This window comes from Pollicipes pollicipes, unplaced genomic scaffold (assembly GCF_011947565.3).
Source record: "Pollicipes pollicipes isolate AB1234 unplaced genomic scaffold, Ppol_2.1 Scaffold_5724;HRSCAF=6776_pilon_pilon_pilon, whole genome shotgun sequence".
Taxonomy (NCBI): domain Eukaryota; kingdom Metazoa; phylum Arthropoda; class Thecostraca; order Pollicipedomorpha; family Pollicipedidae; genus Pollicipes; species Pollicipes pollicipes.
In genome coordinates, this window is record NW_023596746.1 from 16,354,461 (window position 1) to 16,372,787 (window position 18,327).

Below are 18,327 nucleotides of genomic sequence, written 5' to 3' on the forward strand. Positions count from 1 at the left end.
GTTCATCATAAGCAGCGATCTCATCAGTCTTGCATACAATATCTATCAGCTATGCATCTAGTCAACAGTAGGCGTCACCAGCGGAGCAACCCATCGACAGCAAACATCAGCACGAGCACCTGCCTTCAGCAGTAAATGCATACTACCAACAGTGCTCATAATATCGGCAGTGATACGCCATAAGTAGCGCACATCGCCCGCAGCTGAGCCAGGCAACAGTGTATCTTGCTGGCAGTGCATGTCACGGTCAATCGATGTCTCCCTGGTCTGAGCTGCCGGACGTGTCATCGCTGAGTGGGTCCTCACGGCGTCGGCCCCTGTAGCGGTGCGCCGGTCGGTCGCGCGCGCATAGCCGGTCCTCGGAGGATGAGGCGGACAGAAACTCACCATCTGTAACAAACACCATCCGCGGGAGTCGATCACTGAGGGATGAATATTTACTGGGTATGTACTCTGAAAGAGAGCGTTCCTCATTTGTAGTGTTTTTTTCTTTTCTGTAAACTGAAATAGCCGTCTTGAAGATCATCTGGTGCAGTTCACAGCCCCGCCCTTCTTAAGATCTAAACCTCTCCTGTTTCTAAGCTGCACGGCTGCGAAGATGCGCAGACTATTTCGGGGAAACTGCTTCATGGTCGCCCAGGCATCCGTGACACCATGATTACGCTATTTAAATCTTGCCATTTCATTAGCTACGCGGTGATCAAGGCCAAGACAAATGTGATTGTCAAGTTAATCATACCTGGCGTTCGTGAGCACGATTTCCGGATATAATGGCCATCAGTTGGCTCTGAATCATTGTTATGCAAGGCACGATGACGCAACCAAACATTGACGTATTGGAGAGCATATTCACTAAAGATAAATTGTTTTGTCTAGAGGAGGGTTTTTATCTTACCTTGTGCCTGCTTCAATATCTTCAAATGTGAAACATTCCTTTAAATCTAAGAATGTGATGTTTTCGTTTCACAGTAGTATAAAAAGACACGATCACGGCAGACAACCAAATTGAGCTATGCTCAGGAGTTAACACTATAACGAATTTTAGAAAAAATCGCCATATCCATAAAACCGTAACTTAGGCTGACGAATGGACATAAAGTTCGGGAATGGGGCCGACGCAGAAGATGTGCATGCTGAATATGACAATGAAACATGCATGAAAACTTCCTTCACAAACGCAAATGGGACCAAAGCCGTATGCCCAGGCTGATCCAGGCTCGTGTCATGCAACGCAGTGCGACTGTGTGACTTGTTAGGCTTTTCGGAGAATGACACTTCGCCTAAAATCGATGGGAGGCTGCAGCAAGTTTCAATAGCAGGGTCTCCTCAGATACCATTACTGGTATTCGTAGTTGCATCTTATATCCACGTACAACCAATTATTCCGTCAGTGCTCCATTCGCACAGTCATTTTTACGTAGAAGAAAATATGGGTAAACCAACAACCCCTACGTGCCCTTCGTGGACCTGCTATAAAATTAGTTCCAAACAGGAGCGGCACATGCAGACCTCTCCAAACCTGAGGTTAGCGCGGTCGCTGCTTTAACCCGCGCCATGAAGAGGGAATTTGAATTCCTCCTCCAATCTTTCGAGCACAGCTAAAATACGAACGGCGGTGACACTAGCGGCAGCACAAGAATTCAGGTACCTGTTGATTTATTAATCTAGCATCCCTTGTGCAAATTTGAAGCTTTCATTTGTCAAGGTCAGTGACATAGGTCAGGTCAGAGTGTTCTACCTACAGTTTTTAGGGTTCAGATCTTCGGAAACACGTAAGGTCAGTGGCCTGAAGTGAGGTTAATTAATGTTTTTTCGTAAACAATGCACATTTGCCATATTTTTGTGGTTTTGGTGTTTGTTAAGGGGTAAAGGGTGCTAACGCACGCACACAACCATCATATGACCACAGAACATGTGGCATTGGCCTAGCTTAATATTAACCTCTTTGGGTGCCTTTTGAAAAATCCTTTGCTCAAATCACGCGTTTTGTAGTGAATTTTGCGCACATAATCCGAACATTCTATTGAAAACATATTGCGACATTATTCTACTGCAAAATGAGATCACACTAGGACACGTAAGGAGATGCAAGATCATATGAGTTTGTCCAAGGTCTGTTGCCTATGCCTAATAGCCTCTGTTGTCAGTAGCGGAGAGGCTAGATGAAAGACTGCGATGCGTGTAACCCCCTCTATATCGTTTGTGTGAAGTTGATCACGCATGATTTAACACGCGCTCGGGTGGGGGTCAAATTGACCCCCCCGAAGGTTTTCCAGAATAGTTTCCGAACGGCGTGGCGTAGCCGCGACAAATTTTGCATAGCTGTAGAAATTGATAGCGGATCGTTTGACATCACCAATTGAGATGTACCTTGTAAGGTCGCTGACCTATGGCGGGTCAAAGTCAGGCCATGGTTTCAGCGAAGGCAATTTCTAGGGAATCCTTTAGTCTGATCCAATAACGGAGTGTTAGACGAAGCCATACGTTTATGAGATGCTTTCTTATGCAACACAATAGTTAAATGAACAAATTACACTGACCTAAGGTCAGGTATGAAGGTCACACTAAGGTCAAAACCAACCTGTTTTGTTACTCTAGGGCATGCTTGTTAGCAGGAACCGCATTATACAATTTCCATGGACTTCTTAGAGGTCAGAATAGGTCATTGACCTAAACTAACTGAGGTCAACATTTTGTTTTAGGAACATACCGCCTAGCGTAATCTTTGTCGCTTAGTCGAACGCAAAACTCGAAGCAATCTTGTATGATTTTGGTCACCTTAACCTTCAAAAGGTCAAGCAAGGTCACTGACCTTGAATGAACACGTGACCTTTTGCTTAGAAACGATTAGCTAGGTTCTGGGGACACTTTGGAGACCAACCTGGAACTTTAACTTGTTGGACCTTTTTGATTTAAAGGTCATGACCTAGGAACCTGAAACCTTGGCATGAGTGAGTTTACGTACAGGTCAACACACCCTGTAAATTTGGTGTATCTAGCTTTCTTAGTTCCCGAGATCTCACGGGGGTGTCGAATTGACCCCCCCCCCCCCCCCCCCACACACACCCGAGCGAAAGGTATCTAGCCGGTCACCCGGGCGCGTGTTAATGCGCAGAGGTGCCTGTTCTCAGTTTGTTACGGATGCATTGCCAAGCCTCGAAGGGACTTTGTATAGTGTATACAAGAACTATGCGATCTTGATAACCTGTAGACGTACAACACACTACATCTGACCATAGAAGAACTTTGCACTGGTTACTTAGATCCGGTTATCGTTTTAATTTTTTCATTTTGATGGTGTATGGATTTGACATGAGTTAGCCTCAAATAACCTCTAGGTCAGTCTAAAGCGATTTTTGTGTGCCTTGCATACTTTTGTCCCACCGCTGCACATAAGACATGAACTTGGTCAGAACCATACTGTGAAAGTAAACTTAACAGTATCGTTCTTGTAGGCTGCTGGTAGGTCAACTTTGCATGGTGGCCTGACCTGACCTGACCATTTTGTGAAATCAGAAATACCCGGAATGGACCTCTCACAGTCTTAACGATTTCTTCTGTGTCCTCAATATTTGTCCTGATGTATTAACATATGCTTGAACTGCAGTCGCATATCAGAACGACCGTGTTTTCCTTTCGTGACCTCTGGTCAACCCACCTTTACCATAAGATCAAAAACATGGTGTGCATTTTTCATGATTGGACGAGACCTTTACAACGGTATCTTATTTTTATCATACGACTTCTGGAAGTTGGAGATCAGGGAAGTTAACCTTCTTCTCGGCCGTCTAGTTGAATGTTGACACAACTTCCTTTATGTCATTCTTGCCACACTCCAGACACCGTCGAACACTGCTTGTCACACTCCAGACACCGTCGAACACTGCTTGCCACATTCCAGACACCGTCGAACACTTTTTGCCCACACGTCCCATATACCGATGCGCGCGCGACAACCACTCGCACACTTTACAAATACACATAATCTCCCATTTGCACTCACAGATCTTATAGGTGACTCTTATCCGGACATATTGGATCTTTCCAATTCCTATAGAACAAAGACTTTGGTAACCTATCATCTATGGAAACACTGACCACACACCCAATACGTCCATGCGAGCTGAACCCAGCTTCCGAAATTTGGTTTCTCTTGGCATTAAAAAACGTATAGATGATATATGTGCCTCGATATTTTCCGCGTGCAACTGCAGATACGCAGATTTTACTCCTTGCCAAGGATTGTCCAGGCGCAATTCAACAAAGGCGTATTTTTTCACTTGGTTAGGAAACCCAGCTTTCCATTTAGGGCCTTCCTGAATAACCACAACAGACGACAAGGTCGCACCGGACCGCCGAGCCGACTCCTTGGTCGCAATCAAGGCCGCAGAGTCAGGAGACATTTTGTTGAGGCAATTACGTCGGCCTGATCCATCGGCTGAGCCTAAGGGGAGCCGGCTGCGGCAATGTAGCGGCCCTGGCAACCACATTTCAGTTGCATTCCATCTTGCTCATACGCGTCTGCCGTTGTCTGTGCTGGTTTAAGAAACACAGACGTTGAACCCGCCGTGTTTAATTTTGTCTTCCTTTGGATCAGCGCAAAATTAGCCGCTTAACACGAGCCCACGTGGCTGGTTCGATACCGTTCACTCGGGTTGAGGTCAAGTTTCCCCCATAAGATCTCATAGCATCATTTAAGGCCAAACAAGATTAAACTCTATATTTGTGTTTCAAGTGACCCAGACGCTCTCATGCAACCTCCGTGAAGTTAGATATTTGCTCTCAACAAAAGGTCAATGGTATTAAATTAACGTAAGCGCCCTTGTTTGACCTTAATAAGGCCAAGGTGACCAAATACCCACGATAAACAAGATTGTTCCTATTTTGCCATCTGCCAAGCGTCAGGGATTAGATTAGGTGGCCCGTTCCTGAAAGCATAATGTTGGCCTGGGTCGTTTTAGGTTAATGACCTACTCTGATCTTTAAAAAGTTCATGGAACATGTCTTTTGCGCTCCTTGTCATTAATGAAACGGAAATGAGCACTAGAAACTACCTCATCAACCAAGTTTTTGATTAAAAAACAGGCTATTTTTGACCTCGGTCTGGCCTTCACACCTGACCGTGGTCAATGAAATTTATTGTCCTTCTACATGCATTTAGTTAATCGCCTAAGAATTTGGCAAGAACATTGAACGGTTCCTTAGAAATGGCCTTCGCTGACAGCTACAGCCTGACTTTGACATGCCATGGGTCAGCGGCCATACAAGGTACATGTAACTTTTTCGTAACTTAGCTTTTTCCTTGTTCCTTAGCACGCGCTTCGGTGGAGGTCAATTTGACCTCCCCCGACGGGTTTTCCGCAATGATTTCTGAACAGCGTGACGTAACCGTGTGAAATTTTGCCTTGCTGTAAACAAATGAATTGAATGTCGATTAGTATGATATCAAAAATTGTAATGTACAAAGCAAGGCCGTTGATTTACGGCAGGTCAAAATCAGGCTATGGAATTAGCGGAGACAACTTCTAAGAAATCGTTCAATCTGATGCAACAACGGAGTGTTAAGAGACACCGTACATCTCTGAGAAAGTTTCTTAGGCAACACAACAATCGAATGAACAATGAAGACCAGACCAGGGTCAAAACCAACTTGTTTTATTACTTTAGGGATCGCTGTATCAGCAGTTTTTGGTGTTCATTTTTAATTTATGATAACAGAAGCCGCATTACATATCTTTCAGGGACTTCTTAAAGGTCTGAATAGGTTCCTGACCTCATACGACCTAGGTCAACAGTGTGTTTTTAGGAGCATACCACCTAGCGTGATCTTTGACGCTTATTCAACTTCAAAAATAAAAAGGTCACACAAGGTCACTGACTTTAAAGGAGCGCGAGTGGCCTCTTGCTTAGAACAGGTATCTAGGCTCGCGGTGTTGCATGAGCAGGTCTGAGGGCACTGGTGGCACCAATCTGGAGTTTGATCTTGTTTGACCTTATATGACCCAAGGGTCATGACCTAGAAACCTCAAATTTGGGCATAAGTGAGTTTACGTACAGATCTACACACTTTGTGAAATTGGTGTTTCTGCCTTTCTTAGTTTCTGAGATCTCAGGAGGGGGCTAAACTGACCCCGCCAACACGAGCGAAGGGCATTCAACAGGTCACCCAGGCTCTTGTTCCGGAGGGCTACGCGTGCTATTGACCCTGGTCACGGTAGCCCCACAGCGTCCCGCCGCCCTAGTTCCAGAGGGCTCCAACATCCCACTGACTCCAAATACGGCAATTTCAAGGTCTTGCACTAACCCGGTGGCCCTCCAACGTCCGCTGCCCCTGTTCCGGACAGCTGCCGGGGCTGGCCTTGGCTCCAGACTGACCTTGGTCTTGATATTCCCGTCGGTGGCCACTCTCCGTGCGCTCAGTGAAATCATCAGAGTTTGGTGTCCTCGTGGCACAACCTTGACCTGTCGGACACCTGCAGAAAGGGCCACATTGGTCTGGTTACGTACACACGCTGATGATGACGTTTAGTGACGGGCAATATTCACCGTCACTCGCCAAAACTTGAAGTTACGATCACATTATCTAAATGCTTGCGCCCCTGGCGATCACGCTTTGTACGTCCTGCCAACTGAGTGAAAATACGCCCAAGATATGCCTGGATATAACAAAACTGGCGCACAGCAAGATTTGATCAGCGTGTAACTGATCATGCTACGGGTAAGAACAGATGTCCGTTTTGTTTTGGAAATTCTGCTTAATCGCATATTTGTTAAAATGCTCTGCAATGGGAAAACCCATGGAGTGAAACGGGCAAGTACCGAAGTATGTTTAAGCATATACAAATATTTATGCACAGTTATATCTAGTACTATCTCAGGTAAGGATGCAACGACTGCCTTCTGAAGAGGCAGTCCTTGAACTTGCTTCTTTACGCCTCGTTACTCTGACACGGGTTCGTGATAATGCAAATGGACAAATGCCAAGTAGCCATAGCATATAATATCATCCATCAACGCGCATTTGGGGGTACACAAGGCTCTTAGATCACGCTGGATAAAGAAGTCAGATACAGCGTCGCCTCCATGTGAAACACGATAGCTGTGTTATATGGCATGGGTGAACAGTTAGCAGCACTTCCGGGCATGTATACCCAGTGTAGTCAGTCGACGGTGCATTACCTTGGCATGCGTGGCCCAGAATGGTCTTTAGAAATAACCAGCCTATCGTAACCTTGTGAGACAGAGTGTGAGTTATCGGTAAACTCGATCGCAAAGCGCGATGATTGTCAGTTAACAACCTCCGAGACCAACAACCCTTTTCACCGCTTGATGGCGTTATGTAATTTTGACGTGAAGGAGGATGACCTGTGACTTAATTTAGCCTGTTTTGTTTTCCCGACGCGAAATGCGGCACATCACCTGGATGAACTTCCAGTATGGCACACAGACATAACATACGGGTATTGCGGAATTAAAAAAAAAAACAGTTCCGTTGCAAATCGCCGTTTAGGTACGTCAACGCTATGTTGATGTGCATCATCTGAAATTTTAATGAAACGTAACACCTTCATGACTTAATTATAGCTCATTCGACAGTTTCAGATGTAAAGAGCGTAATTGCGCTAGCATTTATCAGTCCAGAAGCCAAAATTTGTGCCAAGCACTCAATTTTATGATATCACTTGACTGAAACCGAAATAAACCGAATTTTCTGTGCGTAAGTATTTCAGACAATTGTTGAGGACACTGGAAACTTGAGGTCACAGGCGCCGTTCGTTTAGGAATAGGAATAACACTAAAACCCAAGGGGACTGTAACTGCCAGGCCAGCACGCGGCGAGCAACACAAATGAAAAGATGAAATACGTACAGGGCACGGTTGACGGTCATGGGTCAGTAAGCCACACCAAGTCGCATTTGACTTCATTCTTGTGAAATATATTTCGTCTCCGGCTCGCAGCACATGGGGCTGATTGTGTCCCTGAACCCCAGTGCCACAAAACAATCATATGTCAACACTGGCTCCGAGTCCAGAATACATGGCTTCGGTTGGAAATCGATTGCTATGAAATTAATCTCAGTCACAAACATTTACAGAACGAGTTGCTACTATGGACTACTTGAAGCTCCACATGGGGCATGCGTTTAACTTATAATTGAACAACATGCATTCCGTTCAACATGCTGTGCTTATAAAAGCGATGTTGCCACCCTGCGCAGAAGGGCGGAACCTGAAGCAGCGAGTCCGGCAGGCGACGCAGTCCAGCCCGTCGCTGCCGCCTTCGGTGAGGTCACAGTGGTAGACGATCGGCGGGCAGGCGGGTGACCTGCGGGCGCTCGTACCGGCACAGGCCCGATCTACAGGCGGACATCGCCCTGTCGGCAGGAGACGACGCCCGGGAAACGGAGAGAAGACATCAACAAAGCTTCTGCATCAGGAGAACCTCGATGAGGTGGAGGGCATTGACTCGACAGTTTCATGTCAAGTTTGCATTGTCTTTTCCAACCCGGCAAGCTTAAGCTTATCATTACTGGCAAACTTATCGACTCCGAGTCCTAAGTTCAGGCCACGTCGTTGGCTGAACTCGACGTCAAGCCAGTCGTTGAAATGCGCCTTCACAGGAATACTTTCGTATACTCCGTGACTTTCGTACACTTTGGATTGCAAAGTACTGTCAGCTAGCAAGTAGCATACAGATATTCACTGGAGAGGTGCGTGTGTCTCCCATGCGGCATCTTACCGGCGATAGAGCAACAGCACGTTCGGGGCTCGTTGAGGACCGGCAAGCGAGTGGCATTGCACGGAGGGTTGACCGTCCAGCCGGGTAACGCCCCTGCCGCACAGCAGCCCATCGGCACCGCCGCTGCTGACGATGGGAATATTGCACGGCGTTGCCTTTAACCTTCACATGGCGCGAGGCACGTGTTGTCGCCCCTAACGATGCACCTTGCACTACGTGGAACGTTACGTTACGTTGCAAGCGAAGCAGCTCGTAGTGTGCCGGCCATATAATGCCTTGAGTGGGTAAAGGCAACAGCTGCCTGCACGAACGCCGCTGCTCAGGTGCTCAAACCATGAAACGTTGAGATCTACACGTCTCATGTTCGATGCCATCGCCGGCTTAAAGACCCTGTAGCAGGGTGGGGCCAGCAGATAGACGCGAAGGCACTAGCAGTGCAACGGACTGAAATATTTCAGGCCAGCCGATATAAGACTTTCAGATTTGAAGATACTAAGGCAAATATCAGTTATGGTCAAATGGCTCATTTGTAACTATTGGCATAATTTTCAGTGGAAAGGCTGCTCTAAACAAAAAATTATCTGTTCAGTAAATATGCTCCACAATAAGCTAGTATTCGATTATGGCACTATACCTTGCACAACATTGATTGAGAGCCAACTGGCGACCGTTATATCTGGAAACTGTGCTCACGAACGCTAGATGTGAACGACTCAACAATCACTTTTTATCTTGGCCTTAATTGCCGCATAGTCCAATGGAATGGCAGGATTTGAATGACGTTATTATGTCGTCATTGATGCCCGAGTAACCTTGAAATAGTCTCTCCAGAAGTGTGCACATCTTCGCGGTCGTGTATCTCAGAAACTAGAGGGGTTTAGGTCTTAAGAAGGGAAGGGCTATAAACTGCACCGAATGATCTTCACGACTGCTATTTTCAGCTCAAAACCCCATACAAATTTGAAACACTCCCTTGAAGTAAAACACTCCTTTTAGCAAACACACCAGATGCTTCGATTAGACTGCTCGGATACTGGTGCACTGTTAATGTTTGCGTACGTGCCAGCGAAAGTTTGATAGCGTGTCATCACAACTTACTGAAGTAGAAACTATCCGGCTTTCTTAGCACATGCCTAGCTTACATTAGCCGGCTAAAACCTGCAAAAAACAAAGTGACAAAGTTCACTAGATACCCAGTCCACCGATGGAGAGTGACCGGGATCGGTCGCTGGTGGTCGGTGTGCTCTTACCTGGACAGGGGCGGTTGCACGGCGGCGATGGCACGCGCTGAGCTGCGGTCATCGCGCATGCGCAGTCGAAGAATGGCAGTGAACTGAGGTCGGCCTCTTCGATAGCCTACGACAACAACACAACAAAGGCGAATCGGAGCGTCCTTCCCAGAACAGCCGTGATATGTGCAGCTTTACCGCTCTTTGGCATCAGTTTCACTTCCGGGTTTTTAAATTTCCTTACCCGCCCCTCCTAAAATCACTCAAGTTTTTTCCAACGCACAGAAACTGCCTGAAAACAAAAAACAAGTTTCCGTGTTCATCGAGCATTTCAAAAAATCTTAAATTTAATTAATGATGATTATCAATTCAATAAACACATTCCGAATCACAGTATTTAATATTGTGAATTTTATGAGTCTCCGCCCCTGAAACCATGCATAAGGAGGATTCGATCCAGCATCATATATGGGAAGGAGTCAAGGTCTGCTGTTCTATAGATGGTGTCAACGACACCAAGATAAAGCAAAAATAGTGCAAGTTTGGGTGCCTATATAACTGTGAGAGGGGTCATAATCTCGATGAACCTCCCTTTTCTCGTTGATCACATTACTGCACTTGGGTAAATTAGCTCGAACCTTCAATGTGCATTGAGGATGAATGATTGATGATTGATGACCCTGATGATTCTCGCGACCGTGATTTCATGATGTACTGCTGATGCACATCTCCTTGCATAATGAAATGGGCATCAGCAAAAGGGAGAACCCTGCCATGCTGTTCATTGTTCATGGCTCCTGTTATTAAATTCATCTCTGAATCAGAAAAAAAACGCTGGTCTTTCGCAATGCGTGTCTATTACAACAGATAAATCAGGATTGTTTAAATATGGCGCCAAGCTTTACTAATTACCATGCCATTATTTACCCGACGTCGGAGGACCTTGCGGCAACGTTCTGTTCGCGAGCGGTATCCGCAGTGCGGTTTTCTGTGCTTTTTAACCACATGATTTAAGATTTTTAATAACAATAATTCAAGATTTGATGCGCGGAAGTTCACTATTCAGGCTATGCCGCATAATTTATATGCCCAATGCAACTGTTTTGACCAAACTCAGAAAAGCTGCAATGCAAGAAGGGGCTCAGCCAGAGGGGCCCGGGCCATCCCCCTCCCATAGGCTGGCAATGACACTTTAGCACCAATAGGTTCTTTCATCACGCGTGCTCACAGAGTTTCGCCTCCCTTCCCCCAAGATAATCCTGGCTGCCGCCTAAAATGCAAGAGTTGCATCTGACATGATGGAGCGGCATAACCGGGATTTTGCCCAGTACCCAGTTTAATCCAGAGAACAAGGTGTCCAATTTTGGCGAGCGCGGTGAAAACATGTTTGTCTAGGCTTTCTTTCTGTTCCCGGTGTGCCAGCCATATAAATGATACATGAGCACACTTAATGATGCAATTAAAAAGAGCACAGTGAAAGCTAGGCTATGTCTCGCACATAGACACAGGCGGTTTGTGTTTCAAACAGATTTTCAGAGGAACAGATGAAGTGTAGCTGCAGTTGGGAAAGGTGATAACTTTCTGGCTAGTTCTTTTTTTGGAAGGTAAATGAATGCCGGACGTGAGTAATCTCTGTGACATTTTGTGTAACGGAGAAACGAGTAACAGAACTACCTCTCTGATGCAGCGAAGTAACGCGGAACAGAACAAATCTGAGTGGCGCTGATCACAAAAGGAAGATTATAGCCACCGCCTTCTAAGTCTTCCACTTACACACTACGATTGTGGGGCTACTTAACCCGAACCTTTCAAATCACGTTCAGACACGAATACGTGCAATAAATATATATAATATACGTATATATATATATATAATTATAATACGCATAAAACATATATAATAACATAAGTTATATACATAATAATATATATATATATATAATAATAATAATACGTGCAAAAAATACGTGCAAGGCTTGTTTGAGGTAAAGATGATGATACAAAAGGGTTATACTCAAACGTTTACAACTGCAAGGTTTCAGTGAATCTTATCTATATCACAACTTGAGACTCGTATCAAAGACAGTCGTAAATTGACCTCCGTTGGAAAACCACTGTCAGACGCTGAAGGCTCATTGATGACCACTAGAGGAAATCGTCTGAAATCGGGACCAAATATTCATTTGATGTTCGTGCAAAGTACGTTCACATTTCAGCCACAACCGGGCTGCGCAATTTTGTGGTATCGACATGGTAACAACTAACCAGTGTAATAGATAGAACCGGTCCCCAAAGAAATTAAGCTTGGCTGCTACTCCGAGAACAAACGTGTGACGCTTGCTCGCGCTTAGTTTCTACTTGATCATAGTTCAAGCACTGAATATGCACATAATACTGACCTCAAAATATGGAACACCGTCGATCATTTGTTGTTCGGGGGCAGCAGCGGGATAGGCGGGAAGTGAGGTGCTCCGGTGCGGTGCTCGGCCGTCACACAGCCGCAGCCGACAGCTCAGACACTCGTCTGTCGGGCAAGGACGCTGACCAAGCAAGCAAAACAAGACTCACGACACATAACCATATTCACGAAACAAGCATGGAAAGCCTGCAACACCAGTAATTAACGATTCTTCAGATGGCTAGTTGCAGAGGGTTCATGGTGTTCAAATCTAGTGATTCCTTTTGGAGTTTTTTTTTTTAAACGTTTGCGGGGGCAGAGGACTTCTGAGCAAATACTCTATATTTAACCCACTGGCAGAGACGCAGCCCATAGGCATGGCTTCCCTTCCTCCACCTCCCACCCCCGTCACACACACGCTCACGCACGCACATGCACACACACAACACACACACACACACACACACACACACACACACACACACACACACACACACACACACACACACACACACACACACACACACACACACACACGCGCACACACACACATACACACCGTTAGGGACAAGGAGGCTAGTCGCAACGCGGCGAATGGGAGGGGTTGTGACAATAGGCGTTTTGAAACGGTTTGGAGATGCTCATTCCGACAGACGGATTTTGCTCTAAAGGGGCCTGGGGTCCCTCTGAGGGGAAGAGAAAGGGGCTCCTAAGCTCAGATGCATCAAGAGGTCAAATGTCAGATGACGGTCAAACCATGCATAAATATTAGGCAATCATGCTAAGGAGATCTAAAGCGTCAAGCATCTGACTGTGCCCAAGTGACCCCTTATGCTTAGACCAGGCAAAGTGTGGCTCCGCTATACTAGGAACCCCGAACGATGCGCACCCACGACTCTTACTTAAAGAAGTAAGAAATATATTTCTGTCGAGGCAACATTCAGGCTTCCAGTTCTCCAAAGGGCGTCTTGAAAGCGGGCGGTCTTTGGTGGGCTAGGAACAGGAGACGCCCCTTGAAGCAAGGTCTCTTTGACACCTGAGATCACGGCCCAACGCGGTGCTGCCTTAGGGGGCGACGGGCGAGGCAAAAACTGCTGATGCAAGCTACCTCTAAATGAGATGCAGTGCTTAGAAAGAGAGGGAGGGGCCCAGAATTCTCGGGAAGGGGTCTCGCATAGTCATTGTCCCCCCCCCCTGAAAGAAGTTCATGGCTGTACGCCTCCTCACGGGTACTATCTTATGGGCCCTTTGAGTTAAGATATCAGTGCGTCAAATGCAAGTCATGAAATGAATGATAGTAATAACATCTGAGTGAGATTTCACTGCAATTGCAAGTTCAGGCTTTGAGAAACTTTTCCAACTTGACGCCTGCATTTTGAACATTTAACTGCATTGTCCCACCTGACATTCCTCACACAGTGAGATGTTTATGGCATGTGAGTTCGTAGTCTGTCTTCTCATCGTTCAGCATTTGCTTCTCGTTTTGTCATGTATGCATTAAGCCAGAAAGACGGAACCTAGCGGAATCTGACCACATTTTAGGCTCTTACATGCTTTAAATTCGTTCGCTGGCCACCGCGATTCCGAGGGTTGCGGCTGCTGGTCACACTCCGGCTCTGTCTCCGGCCGACCGGACTCCGATGGACTCGAACGCCGTCCCGAGTCCAACCGCTTCGTCCTCCGGCCTGCCTCTCGCTGACTCGATGTACGACTGGACTTAATCTGACCCGACTTTTGACCAGCTTTTCGCCCACTGACAGTTCGATCCAATTTGGATCGGCTCTGCCTTCGGTTTGACTCTTGCTGACTCGACGCACTGCTGGACTCGGGCTCGGACTCAGGTTGGTTCGTCCTGCGGTCTGACTCTCGCTGACTCAACATCTGGCTGGACTCGGGTTGACTCAGCCGGCCGTGCGAGTCGGACGCCGTTTTCCTCCGCCGGGAGTCGCGCTGGCTGTGTCGCCGATAGGAACCCGACGAGGTTTGCTTCCGACTAATCCGCCGATCTGACTCGGAATCGGCGGAGTCGGGAGCCGAGGCGTTTCTGGCCAGTGACGCCAGGCCATCCTTGGCCATGGCGACCAGGGCACTTCCCGCTAGCAAACCCGCCAGCATCTGCCGACACAAACCGCCGTCTCTGAGCGAATGCGACCGCAAAAAAGCCATCGACAGGCTCTGTCAGCTTCAGGCTGTCACAAATCGCATGAAAAATAAACGTATCTTATTGACACAGGAAAAGAACACGTGTTAGCGTGGCCTAGAGACCAGCCAAGGTGATGACCCTGGTATGGACTGGCACTAGGCAAAGCCTTATAACGCATGCATGCTAAGCAGCTGTCTGCGCGGCTGTCACCTGAGCCAGCGTGTTTTCAGCGGAGGCAGCGCCTCACCTCGGGCTGTGAGCTGGCCAGTGAGTCGGCCGCCGTGTAGGTGGTCCTGAACATGGCTTCGCTCCCAACGGAGCGCCTCTGCTGGTCCAGGGAGCGGGCGGTCTGCATCAGATCCGCTGCCAGCCGCGGGAGGCGTCCGTCGAGCCTGCCAGGTTCGTGCGATGCGGCTCAACTTGGCAGAGTTATGGAACGCCAGTTCTAACAAGGCGGTGACCAAAACAAGTGTTGAATGTTTGTGTTTTACACCGATCCTTATCCTTAATTCTGACCTGCTAATGGGATTTTTCTACTCATATGGACGAAGTTTAAAATATGTGATGTTTCTGAAAAGACAACACTTCAACAGCAGTTCAGGTGTGTTTCCGAACTAACCCAGCGTGAACCCGGTACTTCTTCATTCACTTCCATTCTGAGGATGACGCAAACTAGTTTGTCAAAGTGCACTTTCAACATTATCGGCTAGCTAATTTCCGTCGCAGTTATTCCATCTTGGTTCTTTTGGAATCGCCTCAGATTCAGCGCAAGTTGCAGGACTTGAAATAACTTACGTAGGAATGCATAATTTGATGTTGATCCAAAAAGGTAATTGAATGCAAATTAATACGAGTCAATACCATGATCTTTATGAAATTATGGCAAGGCTATAATGAAGATAGTAATAGCTAGGACAGTTTCATTTATATGCCAATGAGTGTATGTATTACTAAAACCAAATAGCAAAAAAAAAACGGACAGGTTTATAGCCTTTGGCAATTATGTTCTCAGGATTATTTCAAATATTTTTCTGTACCAACACCCGGGTAATCACGTATGCATCGAATTGGTTTCACTCTTTGGTTAACCAGGTGTGCCAACGATGGTTAAGGAAGTGTGCCGGCACTGGTAAAGGTGTGCCGACGCTGGTTAAAGGGGTGTGTCGGCGCTGGTTAGGGAGATGTGCCGACACTGGTTAAGCAGATGTGTCGACGCTGTTTAAGGGGTACCGACGCTGGTTAAGGTGTGCCGACGCTGGTTTAGGAGGTGTGCCGACACTGGTTACGGAGGTGTGCCAACGCTGGTTAGAGAGGTGTGCCAACGCTGGTTAAGCAGCTGTGTCGGCGCTGGTTAAGGGGTGCCGACGCTGGTTAAGGAGGTGTGTCGACGCTGGTTAGGGAGGTGTGCCAACGCTGGTGAAGGAGGCGTGCCGGCGCTGGTTAAGGAGGTGTGTCGACGCTGGTTAGGGAGGTGTGCCGACGCTGGTCAGCACTGGCGATATGTGGGATGTCAATCACAGCACAAAACCAGACTAATGGGTGTACGTATGTGAAAGCGTTACATCTTCGCACAGACAGTCTAGCTGTGAAGGAAATCACGTGCGAAACTCATCCCACTAACACATGAGTGGCCAGGAGCTAGTCATTACATTCATGACGGGCTTTAATGTTCTACCTCCGATGGATTCATCATTTGTTTTCAGCACATTACCTGTTAGCCCGAACAGATTGACCCGCAAGGCACTGACGATTTATGAATTTGAAACACTCGCATGCCACTGCACCACATGTTTTACTATTCAGCTTATCACCTTATCGTAGGCTGACATCTCCTAATGTCCATAAACCAGCATATGATGGCACGCCTGCCCTGGCCTACGCCTTTCGCCGTTCTAGTGTTTACAACTGTACCGTTTCCCTTCGAACCCAGCTTAACCATCTTCATATGAAACGAATGTAAGGCTTGGAGATCATAGCACCAAAGTGAAGTAAAATTATTTTCTTTCGTAATACACTGAATGCTTCCCTTTTAAAAAGAACAAGGCCAACAACAGACTGACCTGGACCATACCGTCGTAACATGCCAAGTCCATCACATTTCAGGCGGAGTGTTTCATATTTATGTGATGTTTTTAACTGAAATAGCCATCTTGAAGATCGTCCTGTACAGTTTATAGCCCTGGTCTTCCTCAGACCTGCACCTATGTGGTTTCTGAGCTCCACGGCCGCGAAAATATGCAGACTATTTCGGAGATCTATTTCAAGGTCATCGAGGCATTCACGAAACCATAGTAACGTCATTCGAATGGCGCCGTCCCACTAGCCACGCGGCGGACAAGGTCAAAAAAAAAATTGTCGGGTCGTTCATCTCTGGCGTCCGTGAGCACGATTTCCAAATATAACAGCCAGCAATTGCTCTCAGCCAATGTTGTGGGAGGTACGAATGTCGTAATCAAACAATGACACATTGAGGAGCACATTAACTAAACAGAGAAAATGTGTTTTTCTGGAGCAGCCCTTTTCACTTAAAAGTATGCCAATAGTTTTAAGAGAGCTTATTTCATCATATCTGATGTTGGTTTAGATATCCTTAGAACGTGGAATATTCCTTTTAATTTAGGCTTTGGCTCTTCAGTTGTCATAAAGCGCTATTCGGTTGCCAGAAAAGTCCTGTTCGGCTGCCATAAGGCAAAGCAGCAGCTGACAAAATCTTTTGAAAGGATAATATGGGGAGTAAACGGAACCAATGGAGAATGGAAAGCTCCCACTATGATATCATGGACCAGCGGCATCAGTCACTGCGCCCGACTTTGGCAAAGTCGCCATGTCCGTCGGGTTGTCAAACATGCCACACCTGCAGCAGCGTAATGCTGGGGAATAATGTTCTGAAATGTGATGAGCAAAATCACGTGCAAAACTACGGTGGAAGTTGCGTCGGCACTAAATAAAACGCGTTCAATAACTTTAAACTTTCATTTCATTACCCGCATTGTGTAGACCGTCCGTTTGCTCTAATTTGCTGGCCTGAGGCAAATTCACTTAGCCCGCCACCATGGGAGTGTTACACTTGTGAACCATTTGTGCAGGGAAAATATGAAACAGATTGCGAGCAACGCGAGTAAAGCGCAAGCCAGCGCATTGCAGGATATCGAAGTCTCACCTCAGGCTGCGACCCTGCCAGTGGGCTGCCCAGTGAGTCAGCTGGGGTGTAGGTGGTCCTGAAAATGTTGCCGCTGTCCGATGGGTGTCTGACTTGCTCTGGGGAGCGCGCAGTGCTGACCAGATCGCTGCCGGAAGCAGCCGACTTCCGTCGAGCCCGCTTGCTGGTCCGCTGAGGCTGTGCCGACTCATCCCGGGAAGCCGGAGCCGTCCTGCTGGCCCGGGAGCTGCTCTGGCTGGTCTGCAGGCCTGGCTGACTGGCCTGTGAGCCAGTCCGAGCAGCCCAGGAGTCTGACTGACCGGCAGCGGGCTCGGTGTAAGACGACCGCTTTTCCTTTACGTTGCTGTTGCGGGGCGAGAGCGGTGTCGATTGTGTGCTGGCCTCGGCAGTGGGAGCCTCTTCGCCACTGTCTGATGGGGCCGGGACGGAATCAGACACCTTCGCGGTGGGGGATGCCGCACCGGTGGCGTTATCCTCCGGAACTGGCCCGGCTGACGACCCGGGCATGTAACTGGCAATCACCTCTTCCGTTTCGGAGGATCCGGCGCTGGTAATTTGCGCATCCACGGTGAGCGAACCCACCTTCGGGGACTCTTGCCCATCATAAGCACTCTCCTCACGCGCTCCCGCCTTTGCCTCATCAGCACCGCCGAACGG

The 18,327-nt window shown here is 47.4% G+C and overlaps 1 protein-coding gene across 1 annotated transcript; it reads right to left on the minus strand.

The window, feature by feature from the left end:
• Window positions 1-247: 247 nt before the first annotated feature.
• LOC119102725 (uncharacterized) lies at window positions 248-17,861 on the minus strand. Its single transcript, XM_037226183.1, has 4 exons — window positions 17,671-17,861; window positions 14,758-14,902; window positions 14,242-14,482; window positions 248-390 (listed from the first exon to the last, which is right to left on the minus strand). Exons 1-4 carry the CDS (start codon window positions 17,859-17,861, stop codon window positions 248-250), a joined length of 720 nt encoding a protein of 239 aa, XP_037082078.1.
• Between the last annotated feature and the right edge of the window lie 466 nt (window positions 17,862-18,327).

What these genes read in the sequence shown, in the direction of transcription:
- LOC119102725 (XM_037226183.1), bottom strand. Translation starts at nt 17,861, where the DNA reads ATGAGTCGGCACAGCCTCAGCGGACCAGCAAGCGGGCTCGACGGAAGT. An exon ending in TGGCCAGCTCACAGCCCGAG is followed by an intron (nt 14,483 to 14,757) that starts GTGAGGCGCTGC and finishes TTGTGTCGGCAG; the next exon opens with ATGCTGGCGGGTTTGCTAGC. An exon ending in CGAGTCCAGCCAGATGTTGA is followed by an intron (nt 391 to 14,241) that starts GTCAGCGAGAGT and finishes TGTTTGTTACAG; the next exon opens with ATGGTGAGTTTCTGTCCGCC.